The following is a 17,124-nucleotide window of genomic DNA, read 5'->3' on the forward strand; positions in this document are numbered from 1 at the left end:
AAAAAAAAAAAAAAAAGAAAAAAAAACTCCTCATGCCTTTGCAGTGATGTTTGGACTCTCATACTGGGGCTTGAATTGAGTCTGGGGGTTAACAGTCTCAGCTAAAACCTCTCTTCCAGGATTCTCCAGAGCACATCAAGCACCCGTGTTATAGATTCTTGATCTCCCATGTTTCTCCTTCAAAGTATTTATTCCAATCATAATCAGATAATTAATCATGAATTATTTCCCTTGCACTAGGATGTGAGCTCCATGAGGGTAGAGAGCCTCTCTTCCCCTTATCCCCCTGGGGCCAACTGTCCACTTAAACTACTATCTCTCTCTGGACCTCAATTCTTATATCTGCAGAATAAGCCTGGATCAGGAATTGGGTGATGGGAGGGAGGCACTTTCCCTGGGAACAAAATTTAAAAGGAGGGGACAAAAAACTCCACAATCAAGATAAGTAATAATTTAATGCAGTATTTTTAGAAATTCAAAGTTAGTGCCAAAAAATTCATAATGAACAATACATTAAAATTTCAAAGAAAGACCAGATTAGTACCCGTGCTGTGCCGAGCCCTTATTAAAGTCAGCAGCAAATGGAAAAATCAGTAACACTAATTCTCTTCATCTAAAATTTTGATATGTTCATCATGGATTTGTTGACATTAATTTTGATTTTTTAAATGACTGCATCAAATCATTGTCTTGATTATGGAGTTTTGTTGGCACTTCTTTAAATATTGTTCACAGGAACAAGTGCTGGGCTCCCCTCACTCTAGTCCTGGCTCTGCAAGGAGCAAGATCACCCTGACCTCAAAGGACTTACCGTGAGATAATCTGGGAGCTAGGTATTATCATTTTGAGGTATTAACTTGTTCCACTGTAGACAATTTCCTTATATCTATTCCCTGTCATTCAGATGCTAAATTGGCTTCCTACGTTCTTGCTCTCCAAGGGAAACCCAGAACAAAGAGTCAAATCCTTGGCTTTGAGTTGCAAAAGAGGCTTTGAAATCCAGATCTGCGACTACAGCCTTACAAGAGCTGGGTTTTGAAAGAGAAAAATTTTTTGTAGCTTAGCTTTGAACTTGGAGAGCAGGGAGCTGATGCCATAAGCTCTGGATAGAGGAAGCATCTGACACATCATCTCAGAAGCAAAGATTCCACACAAAAGGAGATAAAGGTCCCACTGGCAGGTGAGAGGGAAAGGGCAGAGCAGCACCCCTAAATACAGATCCAGACTAAAAGGGAGTCCTCAGCTGTACCTTCTCTGGGGTGGCATGTAAGAGAAGTCCAGGTACATTTGGGGAACACGAGGGCAACAGGGACCAAACTATACTTACATTGCACTTCTCAGATGTGGCCTGAGGATGCCACAGGCTACCCACAAGTCCTCTACCTGTATGGAGAGGCCTCAATAGAGTAGAAATGGTCCTCCCCGAGTCTCTACACACCCCTATCACCAGGAGGAGCTTCCAGAAGTTTTCATAACTCCAAGGCAGACATGGGTGTGGCTGACAGTGGTAGAACTCATGTCTTTGCTAAGTCTGGTTATTGAAAGAGCAAGACACATTTTTAAGTTCCTGTGTGTACCCTGTGAATTCCATGCCTGGCTGCACAGGTCACCAGGTCATGCCATGCACAGTGGAATCATGTTCAAGGGCCTGGCTGGCACCAGGAACCTAGACTGGAGTCAAGTGTCTGGAAGAAGAGCATCTTTTGCCATGTCTCAGAGTGTCCTTGCAGGCCAATATAGCATCTCCACCCGGAGTGCACAATACCCGAACCACAGGAAGCATCTGGGGCAGCCAGGCATTCCGCTAGGAACAAATGCTTTGCCTTGTCAGTGATGCTAAGAACGTGAATGTGAAGAATGTTTGAATCCTCTGGGCCTCCCAGCATCTGAAGCCCCTTTCTGTATAGGAGACTCCCACCTGCCTTACGTGGAAGCTGAAATTGCTGACAAGTCGCTTTCCCCACCCCTCCTTCACAGAAGCCGAAAAAGCTGGGGAGTAGCTTTCCCAGCATCCCTTGCAGGTAGGGTGCAGGCCTGTGACCTGGGAATCACCCCCAGAAACGCCTCCCCACATTTTAAACGGGAAATGAGAGCTGCCAAGCAGATAGGACCATGCAGGGAAGGGTCGTGCAAGGAGGGGCTGTGATTGGAGACCACAGCAGAAAGCTCTGGGGTCTTTATGGGACCATGGCTGTGGAAGGACTTCCGCTGTGGTTCCTAGCTGGGTAGACTGCAAGCTTTGTTCTCAGTCCACCTGAAGATTCTCTGAGTGTCTGAGACTTTTAATAAATTCCTTTGTTCTTGCTTGCAAAGAATTCTGATAGCTGACTGGCTCAAATGCATCAGGCTGTGAGCTCTTGGGGAATCACATGGTCATCTACCTATTCCCTTCCACTGTGGTACCCAGAGCCCCTGCACTGGGGGGATGCCTCCTCGGTGCTCATGTCCTTCAATGCCAGCCTCCTGCATAGAGTGCCACACACCACCAGGAGACTGTGGCCTTGCCCTCAAGCTGTCCTGCCATGGGGACCACTCCTTGTCATGGGCCCCATAGCAAGGCTGCTTAAGTCAGGGTCTCATAAAATGTGTTTCCTGAACACACTTCCCTCACAGCTCGCCCAACCTAAGGATGGCTGGATAACAGATGCCTTCCTCCCCTGGCTCTTCACCTGGGAGGAAGACACACACACACACACATGCACTCTCACAGTCACACACACTTTCTCACACTTATACCTCTCATATGCTCACACGCAGACTCTCATACACACATTCACACACTCTCACACTCAAATGCTATCACACTCAGACTCTCATTTTCACAGATACACACATTCAAATGCCGTCACACTAATACTCTAGCTCTCATTTTCACACACATACACACTCTCTAAAAGATATTCAAATGTTGTCACATTCACACTCTCACACATACACTCAAAGCTGTCACACTCCTCTCCTACTTTCTCATTCTCATGACTCTCACACACATACACATTCTCACACTTAATGCTCACACACATGTACACACTCCACACACATACACACACCCAGTCTCACACTCATACACAGCCTAACATGCTCACACTCCTGCTCTTACACTGTCATACCCACACTCTCACATTCACATGTACACGCTCACGTGCTCACATCCTCACACTCACATATACTTTCATATCCACAGTCACACTCTCACACATTTTCACATCACACTCTCACACGCTCACTTCCTCACACTCTCACACCTCACATTCACACACTCATACTCTCACACTCACACACTCACTCTCACACACATACTTGCACTCACACCCTCGTTCTTTAGCAAAAGAAAACAAAGTTCCACACTTATCACCGGCTGCAAATGTGATGCCCAGCTCTCCTACCAAGCATCCGGGCCCTGCTCTTGCCCACTCAAGAGCCCCCGGCTAGTGAGAGTGAGAATTATCACAAAGATCCTGGTTATTACAAAGGGGTGACGTGATTCAAGGAACTTGGCAGAGCCTATAACATCATCTCAGGAAGCAAGAGAACAGGATGACAGGCAGGCCCCATCAGGACCCTCTGACCCTCTGACCCTTCAACAGAGGCCCTTGGTGGTAGTTGCCTTGGTCTGATCCCTCCTCTATCCTTGTATATTTTGGTGTTTGGGAAAGAGTTCCAAGGGAATGGGTGGCCCTCCAGATGGCCAGAGGGGAAACTGGGGAGCCAATTCAGAGTTTCCTGTCATGCATCTGCCTGGGCATACCATTCCCACCATCCTCAGTCTCCCCACATAGGGCTTCCCACCATCCCCCAGGCCTTTAAACATCGGCCCCCACCTCTGCTGGGAGCCCTTTTATCCCAGCTGGAAAGCTGTCAAGCCCATGAGCTGGTGGTTCTGCCTGTCACCACATGACCCAAGCCAGATGGTACCTGTCAACATCAGCTGCCACGAGGCCCTGACAAGTAAGCACCACACACATGTCCACATGCGTCACAAATGGGGCCTGACTGTGCAGCACCCAGCATCCATCCCCACCTGCTGTCCCGCCAGCCCTCTGGGCTCCACACCCCCACACCAATGCCGTCAGCACATGCACCCACCTGTGTCCCCAAACTTCCTCCAGAGGGAGGCCCCTCTGTGTTCTCACTGAAAAGGTAAAGGCCCACGAATATTCTCAGCACCCGGCAGGCTGTGGGGGCTTAATAAAGGTTAGTCATCAGCCCTGTACATCTCAGGAAGTGTTCTAAAATATATGGGGGGTGGGGGCAGGAAACATTTGGTAGCAACTACAATAGTCACCCACAGGAAGGAGTGATTCCATTGAACACCCAAAGGCTGGTTACCAGGTGAGGGGAGAAGCAGGCAGCTGCCAGGAAGCTGGCAGAAGGTGGCCTTGGGAAGGCAGCCCTCTCGAAGGGGAGCCGAGGCATCCAGGTAAAGTCATGAGGGTTGATCACCCACCCATGATGGAGAAGACGACTGTTCCCAGGGAAAGGTCTTCAGGGTCCTGTTCAGGGTCAAGCAGGAAACAGAGGCTAGACCTGTGACAGTCTACAGTGTGACCTTGATCAAGTCCCCTCTCACTCTTGGCCTCTGTTTCCTCCGCTCCACATCAGAGCAGCTACCGTTCATATGCACATTAAACACCCTTTGGATGTCATCTTACTTCATTCACCAGGTATCTGCTGCTATTAGCTGAAGCTCAGAATGGTTAGGTGACCAGCTGGAGGTCATACAGCTGGTGGCAGGGAATAGCCTTGTATTGTGGAGAGCTGGGATTTGAATCGAACAATCTACTCCAGAGCTCAGGCCTGTGACAGCCACACTCTGATGGAGAAGATGCTGGCCAGAGGCAAGAGGACAGGGAACCCCAAAATGAAGCCATGTTGTCAGCACCCCCTAGCCTGCTCCTCTCACAAGGCCATCCAAAAGGGGCTTCCTGCCCTATGTTTCTTCCAAGTGCTCATTACTGAAACTCTCATGGTGGCCTGCTAAGGGCACAGGGCAGGAGAGTGATGCCACCCAGCAAGACAGTCCCTTCAACAGGACTCAGTGTCTCAATGTTCTAAGGAGACACAAGGGCTCCTGCCCTTGGGATGCAGTACGGACTCTCCTCAGTCTTGGGAACTGCCAGGGTCAAAGTTGCAACATGGAGGCCCTTAGGCCACTACCTAGACTAGGTGGGGTTGATTGGAGGCTGGGCAGCATGCAGGGGGGACTGAGGGGGCACAGCCAGAGGGAAAGGCACAGCCTGGAGGGTAAAGCAGTGGTTCTGAGGGGTCACAGCTATGTGCACAGTTGCCATAGCTGGGCACACAGGGGTGGTGCAGTGGGGCTCAGCTGCCAGGCTGCACAGACTCAAGGAGTCTGGGCACTTGACATCCTGGCATCAAGGTGGGTGATGCCCAGAAGCCCACATCTGGTGTACCCCCAGCAGACAGTATTCGTTCATTCATTCATTCACCCCTTCATCTAATATTTACTGAGTACCTCCAAATGTACTTCCCAGGCACTGTCCTGGGCTTGGGAGTTTCAGTGTGAAATGGTCTGTGCCCTTGTCAGTCTCATAATTAAGGAGTATGACACAGATGGACTTCATGGTGTGGGATCTAGGAGGGGCTTCAAAGATTTAACCAACACCCCTTCTTCATGGGGGTGCCCACTTTCAGCTTCATGGGTCTTCCCCTCCCCTGCCGAGCCTTGTGCCCCCTCCACTGCATCCTGGCCCACATTCCCTCCTCCCCATGAGGCCTGCTTGGAGTGCCTCAGCAGGCAGTGGTCCAGAATGAGAGTGACAGAGGACTAGCAGTTGACTCATGCCTCCCAAGGTTGCTACCTCTCTGGGCTCTTGTCCACACCTTGCCAGCAGGCCCCTGTCCATGGTCCTTACTGACTCCTCATCTGTTTCCTCTCCTGAGATGTGAAAATCTGTGCCCTATACCGAGCAGGGGCTCCAGAACCACCTAGGCTTGACCTGTGCCCCTCTGGACCCCCCATTCCTGCCACCATATCCTGGGCTGCCCCATCCCCACACAGCCCCTTGGGCTGAGGCCCAGGACCCAAATAGGGAGGTCTGACTGAGCTCCCTGACGAGGCTGCAGCCCCTGTGCTGGGGTGTAGTGGAGGAGAAGGCTGGAGCTGAAGGGAGCCCAAGATACTGCTTGGCCCCCTCCCCTAGGGCAGGGTCCATTGCCTCAGTTCAGCAATCTTCAAAGGGTGGCCCCAGTTCCATGTCCTAGAAAAAGGGGGCAGGACGATGGGAGATGGGGTGTAGTCAGCCTTTGGTGGCCCTGACACCATATCCCCTGCTGAGCCAGGTAGAGGATGGGTGACCCAGAAACAGTGAGCTGTAAGAGGACACTGCCAGGGAGGGAAGAATGGAGAAGTGGAACGGGAATGGGTGGGCGTGTCTGTTCTGTAAGTCTCTGGGCATTTGTTTTTGTGTTTGTATGTCCACGTCTATGCACATTGGTATCTCTCCAGGCTGCGTCTGTGTGTATGTGTCTGCATGTGTAAGTGTCTTGGGAGTTCATGTGAAGATCTGTGTGTGGTGCACTTGATCTGTTTCCACATGTATGATTGTGTTAGTGAGTCTGTGTGCACTTGTCAGCATCTCAGTGCCTATATGTGTTTGTACATATGTGTCTTCAAGGAATCGTGTGCAGTTTTACTTGTGTTTGTGTGTGCTTTTGTGTTGACAGTGGGTTCTTGCATGTGTGTGTCTTTGGGTGGGGAGGACCAGACCATTCCTCCCCATCCTTACTAAAGACAGACCATGATTGGGGCCCAGGCTCTCGTATGGTGACTCACCTCTAATGTTGGGTGCCATGGACCAGCAGGTCCCCGCCCACAGTCTGGGCTGTCACGGGTCCTAGTCTGGCTGGGTTTCTAGCCGAGAGACTCTGTGTCCTCTACTCCCCTCCTTCTAGGCTGGGACCAGCTGGAGCCTCCCACACCCCACATGGAGACCCATCCAGGCTGTGGACAGCACCCAGACCGCCCCTCAACACTGCCAGGAACAGCCAGGCCCTGAGGCCAGCAGAACTCTTCACAGACACCCAATAAGGAGCAGGGCAGAGACAGGGTAGAGGGACAGCTGCTGAACCACAGAGTGTGCCCTCAACTGGGAGGGGCTGCAAGGCCTGGGAGACATCCCTTGTACAGAGTTGCTGTTTTTCTTCCCCATGCCACCTTGGGTAGTTCATGTACCCTCTTTGGGCACAGGTTTTTCATTTACAAAATAAAAGGCTGGTGCCAGTAGGGCCACAATATACAGTTGCAGCATCGTGCACTGCACAAACACACCTGGCTGACAAAAGGCACCGAGAGCCAGCCCTGACACTGCCTGGCAGGCTGGGACTTGGCACCAGCTGCAGCACCCAGAGGAAGGGATACCTTTCTCTTCCCACAGGACCTTGCACATCAGGTCTGCACCTACGTGGAGCATCTGCCTGGGGCACGTCTTGTTCTCATTCTCATAAAGGGGCTCTGATCACCTGCGCTGGAGGAAGGCACCAGCCTTTATAATCAGCCGCTCCCCTCTCTGGCCCAGTGCCCATCTGTCGAAGACTCTCCATCTGTCTGGGGACAGATCTCTACCACTTCCCATGCCCACTATCATCCTTCTCCTTTATGGCATCCAATGTGGGATGCAGAAGGGCCTGGAAGTTCTGTCCTAACCCTCTCCCCATTTTATAGACCAGGTAACTGAGGCCTAGTGAGGACTCCCAGAACTTTGCCCCTTTGGCCCACTTGCCCCTCCTCTGGTGTCTTGCCTGCCGCGCTTGACCAAGCACTTTCCCAGACAGCACAGGCTACAGAGACGCTCTTTACAGGATGGAATGTGAGTGCCAAGAATAAAGCTCCTTGTACATAGTGTCATAGTGACTCAGAGGTTCCAATCAAGCTCCCAATTCCAAACCTGGCCCCCCAGCTCTGCCACCTTGCTCCCACCACCCCAGCTCAACCTCCTTTTCCCCCAGCCCTGACAGTGGCCACTTCTGTGTTTCAGTGATCTTTATTCCATTAGGAAAGAGGCTGGGAGTGGGGGTAGAGTAGGGACAGTAGCTGGCTTCTATCCCCAAACCTGTGGGGATAGGACAAAAGCCTGAGTGGGGGGCTCAGTGGTGCTGTACACTCCCCTCCCCTTCAGAGGCCCTGATATCCCTACCCCATCCAGGCTGGGATCCCTGGGTAGGACTCATTTGACCCAGGGGTTGGGAGACAGGGCTGGCCCACAACAGCCACCTCTCCTCAAGGGGGAGCTGCTGTAGGTGGGGGTCCACAGCCCCTTACCAGGCTTCAGCTCAGCTGGGGGCCACAAAGCGACTGCTATGAGGTGTGTCTCGGTAGAAGGGGTCAACGGAGGTCAGGGTTCTGCAGGGAGGGAGGAGGCAAGTGTGAGGAGTGTAGGCAGAGCCTAGAGCTTCTCTTCTGCCTGCCTGTCCCGGAGAGTGTGGCCAGGGCTCAGCCAGGGCAGCCAAGCCACAAACATTCTTTGCCTGCCAACTCTGTGCCATTGTTGGTATAATGAAATTTTTGAGAAATTGAATTGAGCAGAAAGGAGTCAGAGTGGGGCAGAACCACAGTCCATTCATCTTTGGATCTGTCCCCCCACACCCATGCTACCCACCTAGAGGCAGGTAAAGGAGGGGTCCCTGGAGAGAGAGGAGGGGACAAGCCAGTGCTGGCTGGGGAAATAGGGACAAAGCCAGCCAGGAGAAAGGGGCTTTCCTATCAACAGACATGAAGAGAGGAGGGGAGGAGGGGCAGGGAAAGGCTCTGTGGCAGAACCCGGTGAGGCTGGGAGTGGAGAGGGAGGAGGAAGCAGGAGGGCACAGCTGGGTGGGGGTGCTACCTTCCCACATGGGGATGCAGGCGCCGCAGGCTCTCAGTGGGGTTGGGGCTAGCCTCCATGCGGGTGACTGGTTGGTTGATGGCGTAGCCTCCCGGTATCTGGGGCTGGATGCCACCTCGAGTCCAGCCTTCCCGGTCTAGACCCTTGGGGATATTCTCAAAGTACCTGGAGTGGAGGAAGTGTTATTGGCTAGAAGCCAGCCTCTGCCCACCTTGTAGCCTGTCCAGGCCTAACCTTGTTCCTCAGATCCCTCTAGCCTCCTGGCTTTGCCCACACTGCCCCCTCTCCCTGGCACTCCCTAAGCCGTTGTCCACTTGGGGAATTCTTCCATTAGAAGCCTGCCCTCCCCTGTCCTTGGGCTGACCCTGACACTGAGCACTGCATCGTAAGCGAGGACCCTGCCACATCCATTTCTCTCTAGGCATTCAACTTTCTTCCATTACACCAATATATTAGGGCAAATTTCAGAGGGTGCAAAGATGAGTAGTAAGATGTGGGCCCTGCCCTTGAGCTTAAGAAGGCAGGGTATAGACAGATCACATGGAAATCAGCGATTCCCACCCCAGGGGCTCTGTGCACACCAGCAAGAACCTGCAAGCCTGCCACCTGGAGAACGGGAATGGGGAGCCTGTGTAAACAGAGAGGTGGGGGGAACACACTTTGAGGACCAGGAGTTGGAAGGGGAACAGGTGGACACAGGTGACAGATGCTGTGAGGGAAACTTGTGCTTCCCAGCTCAGGAGAGTTTGTACCACTCCTGTAACACCCTCCCTACCCAGTCCTGGCCCTGGGGGCCTTCTCTGCAGCTCTAGGTGCCACTTCCTCCTGGAAGCCCTTCCTGATGCCCAAATACTTGCTCTTCATCTGGACCCACACAGCACAGAGCTTATCTGCCAAGGGAGCACCGAGCCCACCTTCTATAGCCTGGATGCAGCGTCTTAGCAGATGCCGCTGTTGCTCCAGAGCCCTTGGCAGCACCCACTTGTCTTTCCCATGCCACTAGCCTGGCCACCAACATCCTACACTGCATCTCTGTGGTGGTTCCCTTGGATTGCTGGCACCTACTTTACCTGAGCAAGGATGGACCTAGCGATGGCTTTTAACCAATGATGGGCAGATGTGGGGTATAAATACCCAAGCTCTCTTACCCTTTGCCTGGACTAATTCTGAGTTTTATGTTTCGCACTGTTTTCTAGCCTCCCCTTGCGATAGCTGGCTTAGCAAAATACCCACCCTTGCTGCCTTCCCTTTCCCATTCAACTCCCCCACTCCTCACACACCCAATAAAGTGCCTGCATTTTGAGCTTGAGGTCTGCTTCTGGGGGACCCTCACTCACTCAGTGCAGACCCCCTCCACACTTCTACGGACTCGCTCATTACTTATTCCAGTCTTAGTCCATCTGTCTGCCAAATGGGTTTCAGCTTTGGGTAAGAAGGGGGCCTCACCCTTGGTTGTAGGTGGTCAGGTACCGATTATCCCTGTCAGGGTCATGAGGGCTCCGGACATAGCTGGAGTTGTTAATGCTGAACCCTGTGGGTTCCTGCATGAGAGGGGTAGACCAGGGAATCGTCAGGTTAGGAGGGGTGGGGATCTGGAGAAAGGGGCTGGGTATCGCAGCCTCACCTTCTTCCCCATAGTCTCCCGGCCAAGCAAGCCAATGTTTGTCTGTTGCATTCGCTGGGGTGGTTGGAACTGCCAGTGATTTATGCTGTTGAGTTCTGGGTTGGGAGTGGTCACCTATAGGGGACAGAGCGGCAAGAAGGAAAGTTGTGGTGGCCCAGGGACCTGCCTGTCCTTTTCCAGCCAAGTCCAAGTCTCTGTGCCAGGCACATTCTCCATTTCGGGCCCCCAGCCCTCACCCCTCCACCCAGGGACCCTGCCTCCACCTGGGGTCCTGCCTCCACATCTCCAAATATCCTAATTCTTCCCATTCTTCAAGGCCTGGCCCAAATGCCACCTATCCAAGAAACCTCCCCATCTCCCTTCTCTGAGGGAAGAGCCAAGGTCACTCACTCTGGTGTTCAAAGTCCTTTCATTCACCCGGCTGAAGCCTGTCTCCCTCTCAGAGCCTCTGGCCAGCACAGGCAGGAACTCATCTCCCTGGGATGAACAAAGCAACCATGGCCACCAAGTGAGGCCGCTACCCACCTCCCACTGCCACCCCTGAACCATGTCCTCACTGCCATCACCCTATCCCCAGGGGTGCCCAACTTCCCCTAGTTCAGCTTACACGTGGGTGAGTCATGGGGAGGAAGTCCGACTTGGTGACACTCCGGCCTGGTAGGAGGGTCTGGGGAAAGGCCCACAGAGGAGCGTCAGCCCAGCAGAGGCAGCAGGAGCCCCATCCTCAGTGGAGCTGGTTGGCCCCACCCTTTTTGCTTCAGGGCCCTATTGCACTGAGTACAGATAAAAACACAGCACAGATGGGCAGATTTGGGGAAACTGAGGCAAGGGGAAGGTTTGGGGAGAAGAAAGGGGAAGACATGTCCCTGAGAAGAAAACAGCAGGCCTGGGTTCTTTCCTAAACTCTGAGTGGCCCTGGCTATGCCCTTCCATCTCTTTGGACCTCAGTCTTCTCATCTATAAAATGGAAGAGTTGGTCCAAAGCAGCAGTTTTCACCCAAGCTCTTTACCATGTGTTTGAACAAAGGGCTCTGCAGCTCACTTTCTTTACAAAGTTAGAAACCCCAAGATTAGAGGGCCTCAAGCACCCTAAAGTTCTAGCTAGGGTCCCGCGGACTCACAGGGTCACCAGGGAGGGCCTGAGAGGGCGGCTGGAAAACAATGGGGCTCTTGTTGGTCTCTTCAGTGAAGCCGGTGTCCTCCTTGGCACCGATTGATTTCTTCTGCAAGAGATCTGCAAAAGACAGCTCTCCAGGCCCAGCCACCGGCTTCCAGAAGCTCATTCTCCCAGCAGGTGGGGAGGGAACTGACTCAGATCTGGAGGCCTGAGCCAGGAGGATCATGACACCAGGGCAAGGACTCCACAGTCCAGGCCAGAGAATAAAAGATAGAAAGGCAGAAGAGTGAGAGCTGGCAGGCCAGGAGCCACCATGACCAGCCAAGCAGCCCTTAGGCACAAGCCACATTAGCCTGTGGGGTGTCAGCAGGCCTAAGGCACTGAGGTCAGCCAGGCAGGAACAGTTCCCTCAAGACAACTGTAGGGCTTTGTTTCTTCCGCTGGTGCCTTTCTGGTCCTAAGCCAACTCCAGGCCCCCTGGGGCTCTCTCCTTGGGGTGGGAAATGGGGAGAAGGATCAGAAGAGAGGCATGAGTTCAGATCGGGGCCTACCTGGCTGGTGTATAGGCTCATTGAGGTACTTGGAATTGTACTCAGAAGTCATGAAGCGCGGGCCCTGGAACACAGAGGATGGAGCAGTGGGAACCCAAGGCAGCCCTGGCCCGGAAGGCATATGGCAGTGATATGGCAGCTCTGGGTTACCTGTGCACCAAGCAGGGCTATGTGGCATCTCCTGAGAAGGGAGGGCCTGCACAGCACCTTGGACATAAATCTCTCTCTGATAGGCTGTCACAGGGCCAGAAACACCACTGTGAGAGCACGGCTCCCCGTGACAATGAATGCTAAGTCACATGCCATGGTGGACTGCTAGTAACAAGCAAAAGGCGCATAGGTCTCCCGACCAGAAGGAGCTGATGCCCACTTCATGTAACCCTGGACACTGAGCCTCTGAATGGGGCAGAGGAAAGAAGGGTATGAGGGTGCTGAATCACAGGGGCCTGTGCTACTATGATGTTGTTTGGGAAACATTCAGTATCATATCTGTTGCTCTCCCAGGTCTGTCTTGGCACCAGGCCCACAGAGTCGGCTTCAGGGGTTAGTCTCATTGCACCTGTGTTCAAGAGGAAGGGCAACCCCGCCCCTTCCCCTGCCCTGCAGCCCCTAGCTGGGCACCACTCACGTATCGCCAGTTCTCCCACTCCAGTGAGCCCTTGCCCTGCTGCTGGCGGAGCAGTGGCATGTCCTTGGGTTCCAGCCCTGTGATGGCCTGGGGCCCGTACTCCTGGGTGTCGAAATGGACTTTCCTGACCTGGGGGAAGGGAGTGCCAATTACCCTCTGGGCAGGTGAAGACATGGCAGTCACATCCTGACCCCAGTTGTGCCTTTGCCCCCTACAGAGCACAATACCTGCAGAGCAGCCAGAGTAGTCCCTTTACCATGAGGCTGGTCACAGCCTCCTCTGCCCAGCACCCTGCAGCCTTCCCATCACCCCGCCGGGAGCTCTATGTCCTGAAAGTGACCCTCAAGGACCTGAGCTCTGCATTCTGCTGTAGCCACCTGTCCCCCTGCTGCCTCCTCCCATCAGACACTCCTGCCACAGGCCCTTTGCACTTGCTGCTGGCACCGTTTGGGCCACTCTCCCCTCAGAGAGCTGCACCTGGAGGACAAGTTCTCCCCTCGAGTCTCGGTTCATTGCCTCTGCAGCATACTCTTTCCTGACCCTTCCCGTGTGCCACTGACACTCCTTCACTTGGACTTCACTCCCTACTCTCCCCTGTTGCATTGTCCCCCAGCTCTTGTCACCTTCATTGTAAAAGAGATGTTCAGAACATACTAGAAGAGTGAGTGAATGCAGAGCCCTCTTGGCGGTGGCGGTGATGAGAAGAATGATGGTAATAGTGATAATAGAAATGAAGAAGATGGGGTAATGATGGCAATGGTGGGGAGACAGTCAGGGTGGGGATAGTGGGAAGGGGACGAGCACAAAGGGGAGAAAGGTGAGGGAACCTCCACTCCACAGTGTGGCTCCTTGTGCCCTGTCACCTCTGCCATGACTGGCTGTTGGTAGTGCAGGCCCACCCTGCTGGAGGGACCCCACTCTGCCCAACCCTCAGCCCACCCCATATCAGCCTAGGACACCCCTCCCTCCTGCCCTGGCCCAGTACTGACCTCCTTGGTAGGGGGGCCTGCACTGGGCTTCTCCCGCCCATAGCCAGAGCTGGTCTGATGCAGGTTCTTGGGGAGGGGATACCTGCCGTCGGGCACTTCCAGGGGACGGTAACTCTGACTGGTCACTGTCTTGTAATTGTCCCGAACGTGCTCCCTGAGGGTGGGGCAGGAGCAGGAAATAGGGCCACCTGCCTCTGTCCTCTGGGGGCTGCATTGCTTATGTCCAGGGGCTTCCCACCCTTCTCAGCCCTCCCAAAGTTGCCAAGCTGGGTATCAGCTCCTGAATCACCCAGGACCGCAGGCCTAGGCCAGGCAAGGCTCAAGGTCCCCATCTACAGAGCCCAGACTTGTTCTGATAAGAATTGGTGTCCCATAGAGCTGAGGCCCAGGGGTGAGAAGGGGTCACACACACCATACCCCATGGCAGGGTTGTCCAGGGCGTCCAGGCTGGCTTGGTAGGAGACCACAGGCCGGTAATTTGATTTGTATCCTGTGCCCATGTGACTTCCCATGCGGGGCTTGAACTCCTCCCGCCCTGCCAAGGGGAAATAGGGATACAGGACTGCAGGTCAGCAGAGTGGGGGTGGGGGTGGGGAGTGAGCAGGGCTTCTGGGGCAGAGCCAGCATGCCCCTGAGGGGCCCTGGTGTCTCTGTGACAGGGGAAGGCTCAGAGCCAGCAGAGCTGTGCTGGCCTGGCTGGTCGGGACTGTGATGATAGGAAATAGAGTCAACAGAATGGAGACAGGGTCAGTGTGTCAGAATCACAGGGACAGAACTTCAGGGACAGAACCCAGGAAGGAACAGAGTGATTCTGTGTGATAGGGTCACTCTGCAGTGCGACTGTCCAAAGGGGCTGCTCCCCTCAGAGAGGGCCTCTCCCTTCGTGTCCTGGTGGTGGCTCCTGCACAGAGGTCCCCTCACCATAGGCTGTGCAGTAGCTGGTGGCATAGAACTTCAGGGGGTCTGTGCAGCCCCCCGAACTCATCTTCACATAAGGGGACACAACCCCCAGAGGGAGTTTCCCCATCATGATGCTGGGGCAGGGCCCAGAGGCCTGGAAAGAAACACAGGGGTCTTTCAGTCCCAAGCTCAGCTCAGAGGAGCACAGAGGTGGTGTCAACACCCCCACCCCAAAGCCAATCCCTATCTCTGGTTCCACAACCCAGGAAAGACTGGTCACCAGAACTTTTCTCATGGTTTACTTTGTCTCCATTTGCCTTCCCAACCCTTCTCATGTGCTCTTCACACCTTCATTTTATAGCAGGAAAGTGGGCTCCAGGTGACATAGAATTTGCTCATAATAAGTGGTAAAGCAAAGATTCAGACCTCCTCAAGCCCATGAACCATGACCCACTCTCCTCTCAGAAAAGAATGACCTGACAACCTCCCACCAGCAAATTCCTGGTCAACCCAAATAGTCTGGCCCGGGTGCCCACTTAAGACCCCAAGTTTTTTGTCTCTCTCTCAGCTCCCTTAGCCTGGCCTCCTCCCACTGGAAGTTGCCTCTGCTCTCCTGGACCCAACCGCAGCCGCCCCACCCTCACCTGCCCTCTGCAGTGGCTCTGAGTTCAGGGAGAGGCTGAAGGAGGCTGGAGCTTCTCCAGGGAAGTCAGAGCCCTCCCAGAGTGGCCAAGCCAGGAGAAACAGTGCGTTGCCTAGCAACTGGTGCCTGGCAACAGCGTCCTCATACTTCTGTGCCCTTCTAGGGCCAGGGCCCACTGGGGACTGACCTGGTCAGGAAGGGAGGGCCAGGAACTGCCCAGGCAAGGTCCTGCCTCCACAGCCCCTGCTTCTGTCCCAGCCTCTGCCAGAAGGCCAGGAAGAGTGGCCGTCTGAGTGACGTGAAATAAAAGATAATCCCAAACACTCCCATTTATTGAGTACCCACTTCTCTCCAGACACTTTATATCCTTTATCTCTGTCCTCAGAGCAGCTCTCTGGGTAGCTATTTTTATCCCTGTTTTCACTTGGGAAACATGAGGCTTAGCCAAGCAAAGTGACTTGACTGGCCGGAGATCTCACAATCAGAAAATAGCCCAGTTGAGATTCAGATGTGGGTGGACCAGATCCCACTCTTAAGCCTCTTGGTAAATTAATGTTTACTATATTCTGCCAAAGCCAAGCTTGCACTAAGCCCTTTCACACACATTACTTCATATAATACCCCAAACTACCCTATGAACTGGGTTTTATCCTAGGGCCAACAAACCACCACAGGTAAGATAGTGGTTCAAATCTGACCTGTCACCTTTGATGACGTTCTTATTATCCTCTTGCCACCCTAGTTTTGCCATCTTGCTGAAAGATGTAACTGAGCCCACCTCACAAGGATGCTGGCAGATTTGACGAGCAAGGGATTCAGTACCTTGCAGATAGTAAATGCTCTATTTTTGGAAGTCCCCATTCTATAGCCTATTATCTTAATTTGCAGATGGGAAAGAGAGCCTTAAAGACAAATAGCCCAGGCCTCTGGTGGTAGAGGCAGAACTGGACCCACAACTGATTGGGCAAGCTCCACAGTCCTCGCTCCTTCTGTGACAGGCTGATTGCCTCAAGCTGGCTTTAAGGCTTGTAAATGGTGTAACAGTTGGATCTCAAGAAGGGGGGGGGTGATCTATAGCATTTGCCAATATCCGGGGTGTAAAGACTCTCATCAAGGCTGCTTTCCAACCAGCAATGCAATGTCACTGACCGGGGACTTAGGAAGGTAGCTTACCGCTGTACAGAGTTTCTGCCATACTCCTAAAACAGACATAAGTCACCCCAATAAGAGCACAAATAGGCTCGGTGCCTATAGCTCAACCGGCTAAGGGGCCAGCCATGTACACCTAAGGTGGCGGGTTCGAATCCCCAGCCCGGACCCGCCAAACAACAATGACGGCTGCAACCAAAAAATAGCCAGGCGTTGTGGCGGGCGCCTGTGGTCCCAGCTACTTGGGAGGCGGAGGCAGGAGACTCGCTTGAGCCCAGGAGATGGAGGTTGCTGTGAGCTATAATGCCACGGCACTCTACCCAGGGGGACAGCTTGAGGCTCTGTCTCAAAAAAAAAAAAAAAAGCACAAATAATAGAAAAATGTACTAATGTAATTAGGAAGTGATGTGCTTTAATACCTCTGTTTTTAACATAATTTATTACCTTGTAAGTTTAAGTAATTTAATATTTTAGAATGGCAGAGTTTAACGACAAGCTCACAAATTTCCTGGAAGTTTCACCTTCAGCCCTCATGAGTCTGTGTGAACTGGTTCCAGGGCACCCCTGCTTTCAGGGGAGGGAGAGGATGGAATACAGTAAAAGGGGGCTGCCCTCACCCAGGATATGCCCTTATACGGAGCATGTTGGGTGCCTACCCTCCAGGGTGACAACTCTATCCA

General features: G+C 53.2%; 1 protein-coding gene across 2 annotated transcripts; it reads right to left on the reverse strand.

The window, feature by feature from the left end:
* Positions 1 to 8,280: 8,280 nt before the first annotated feature.
* Positions 8,281 to 14,794, reverse strand: PPP1R32 (protein phosphatase 1 regulatory subunit 32). Of its 2 annotated transcripts, XM_003798747.1 has the most exons (12): positions 14,674 to 14,794; positions 14,170 to 14,287; positions 13,753 to 13,906; positions 12,764 to 12,892; positions 12,136 to 12,199; positions 11,589 to 11,701; positions 11,075 to 11,134; positions 10,858 to 10,944; positions 10,468 to 10,581; positions 10,290 to 10,384; positions 8,844 to 9,008; positions 8,281 to 8,362 (listed from the first exon to the last, which is right to left on the reverse strand). In XM_003798747.1, exons 1-12 carry the CDS (start codon positions 14,780 to 14,782, stop codon positions 8,293 to 8,295), a joined length of 1,278 nt encoding a protein of 425 aa, XP_003798795.1. In that variant the 5' UTR covers positions 14,783 to 14,794; the 3' UTR covers positions 8,281 to 8,292. The 2 variants fall into 2 exon arrangements, with proteins under 2 accessions (XP_003798795.1, XP_023374205.1); XM_023518437.1 differs by lacking the exon at positions 11,075 to 11,134 and having other exon boundaries at positions 8,293 to 8,362; positions 14,674 to 14,782.
* Positions 14,795 to 17,124: the final 2,330 nt, after the last annotated feature.

The sequence above is a fragment of the Otolemur garnettii genome, unplaced genomic scaffold, assembly GCF_000181295.1.
Source record: "Otolemur garnettii isolate 467f Iridium unplaced genomic scaffold, OtoGar3 scaffold00140, whole genome shotgun sequence".
NCBI classification, from domain to species: domain Eukaryota; kingdom Metazoa; phylum Chordata; class Mammalia; order Primates; family Galagidae; genus Otolemur; species Otolemur garnettii.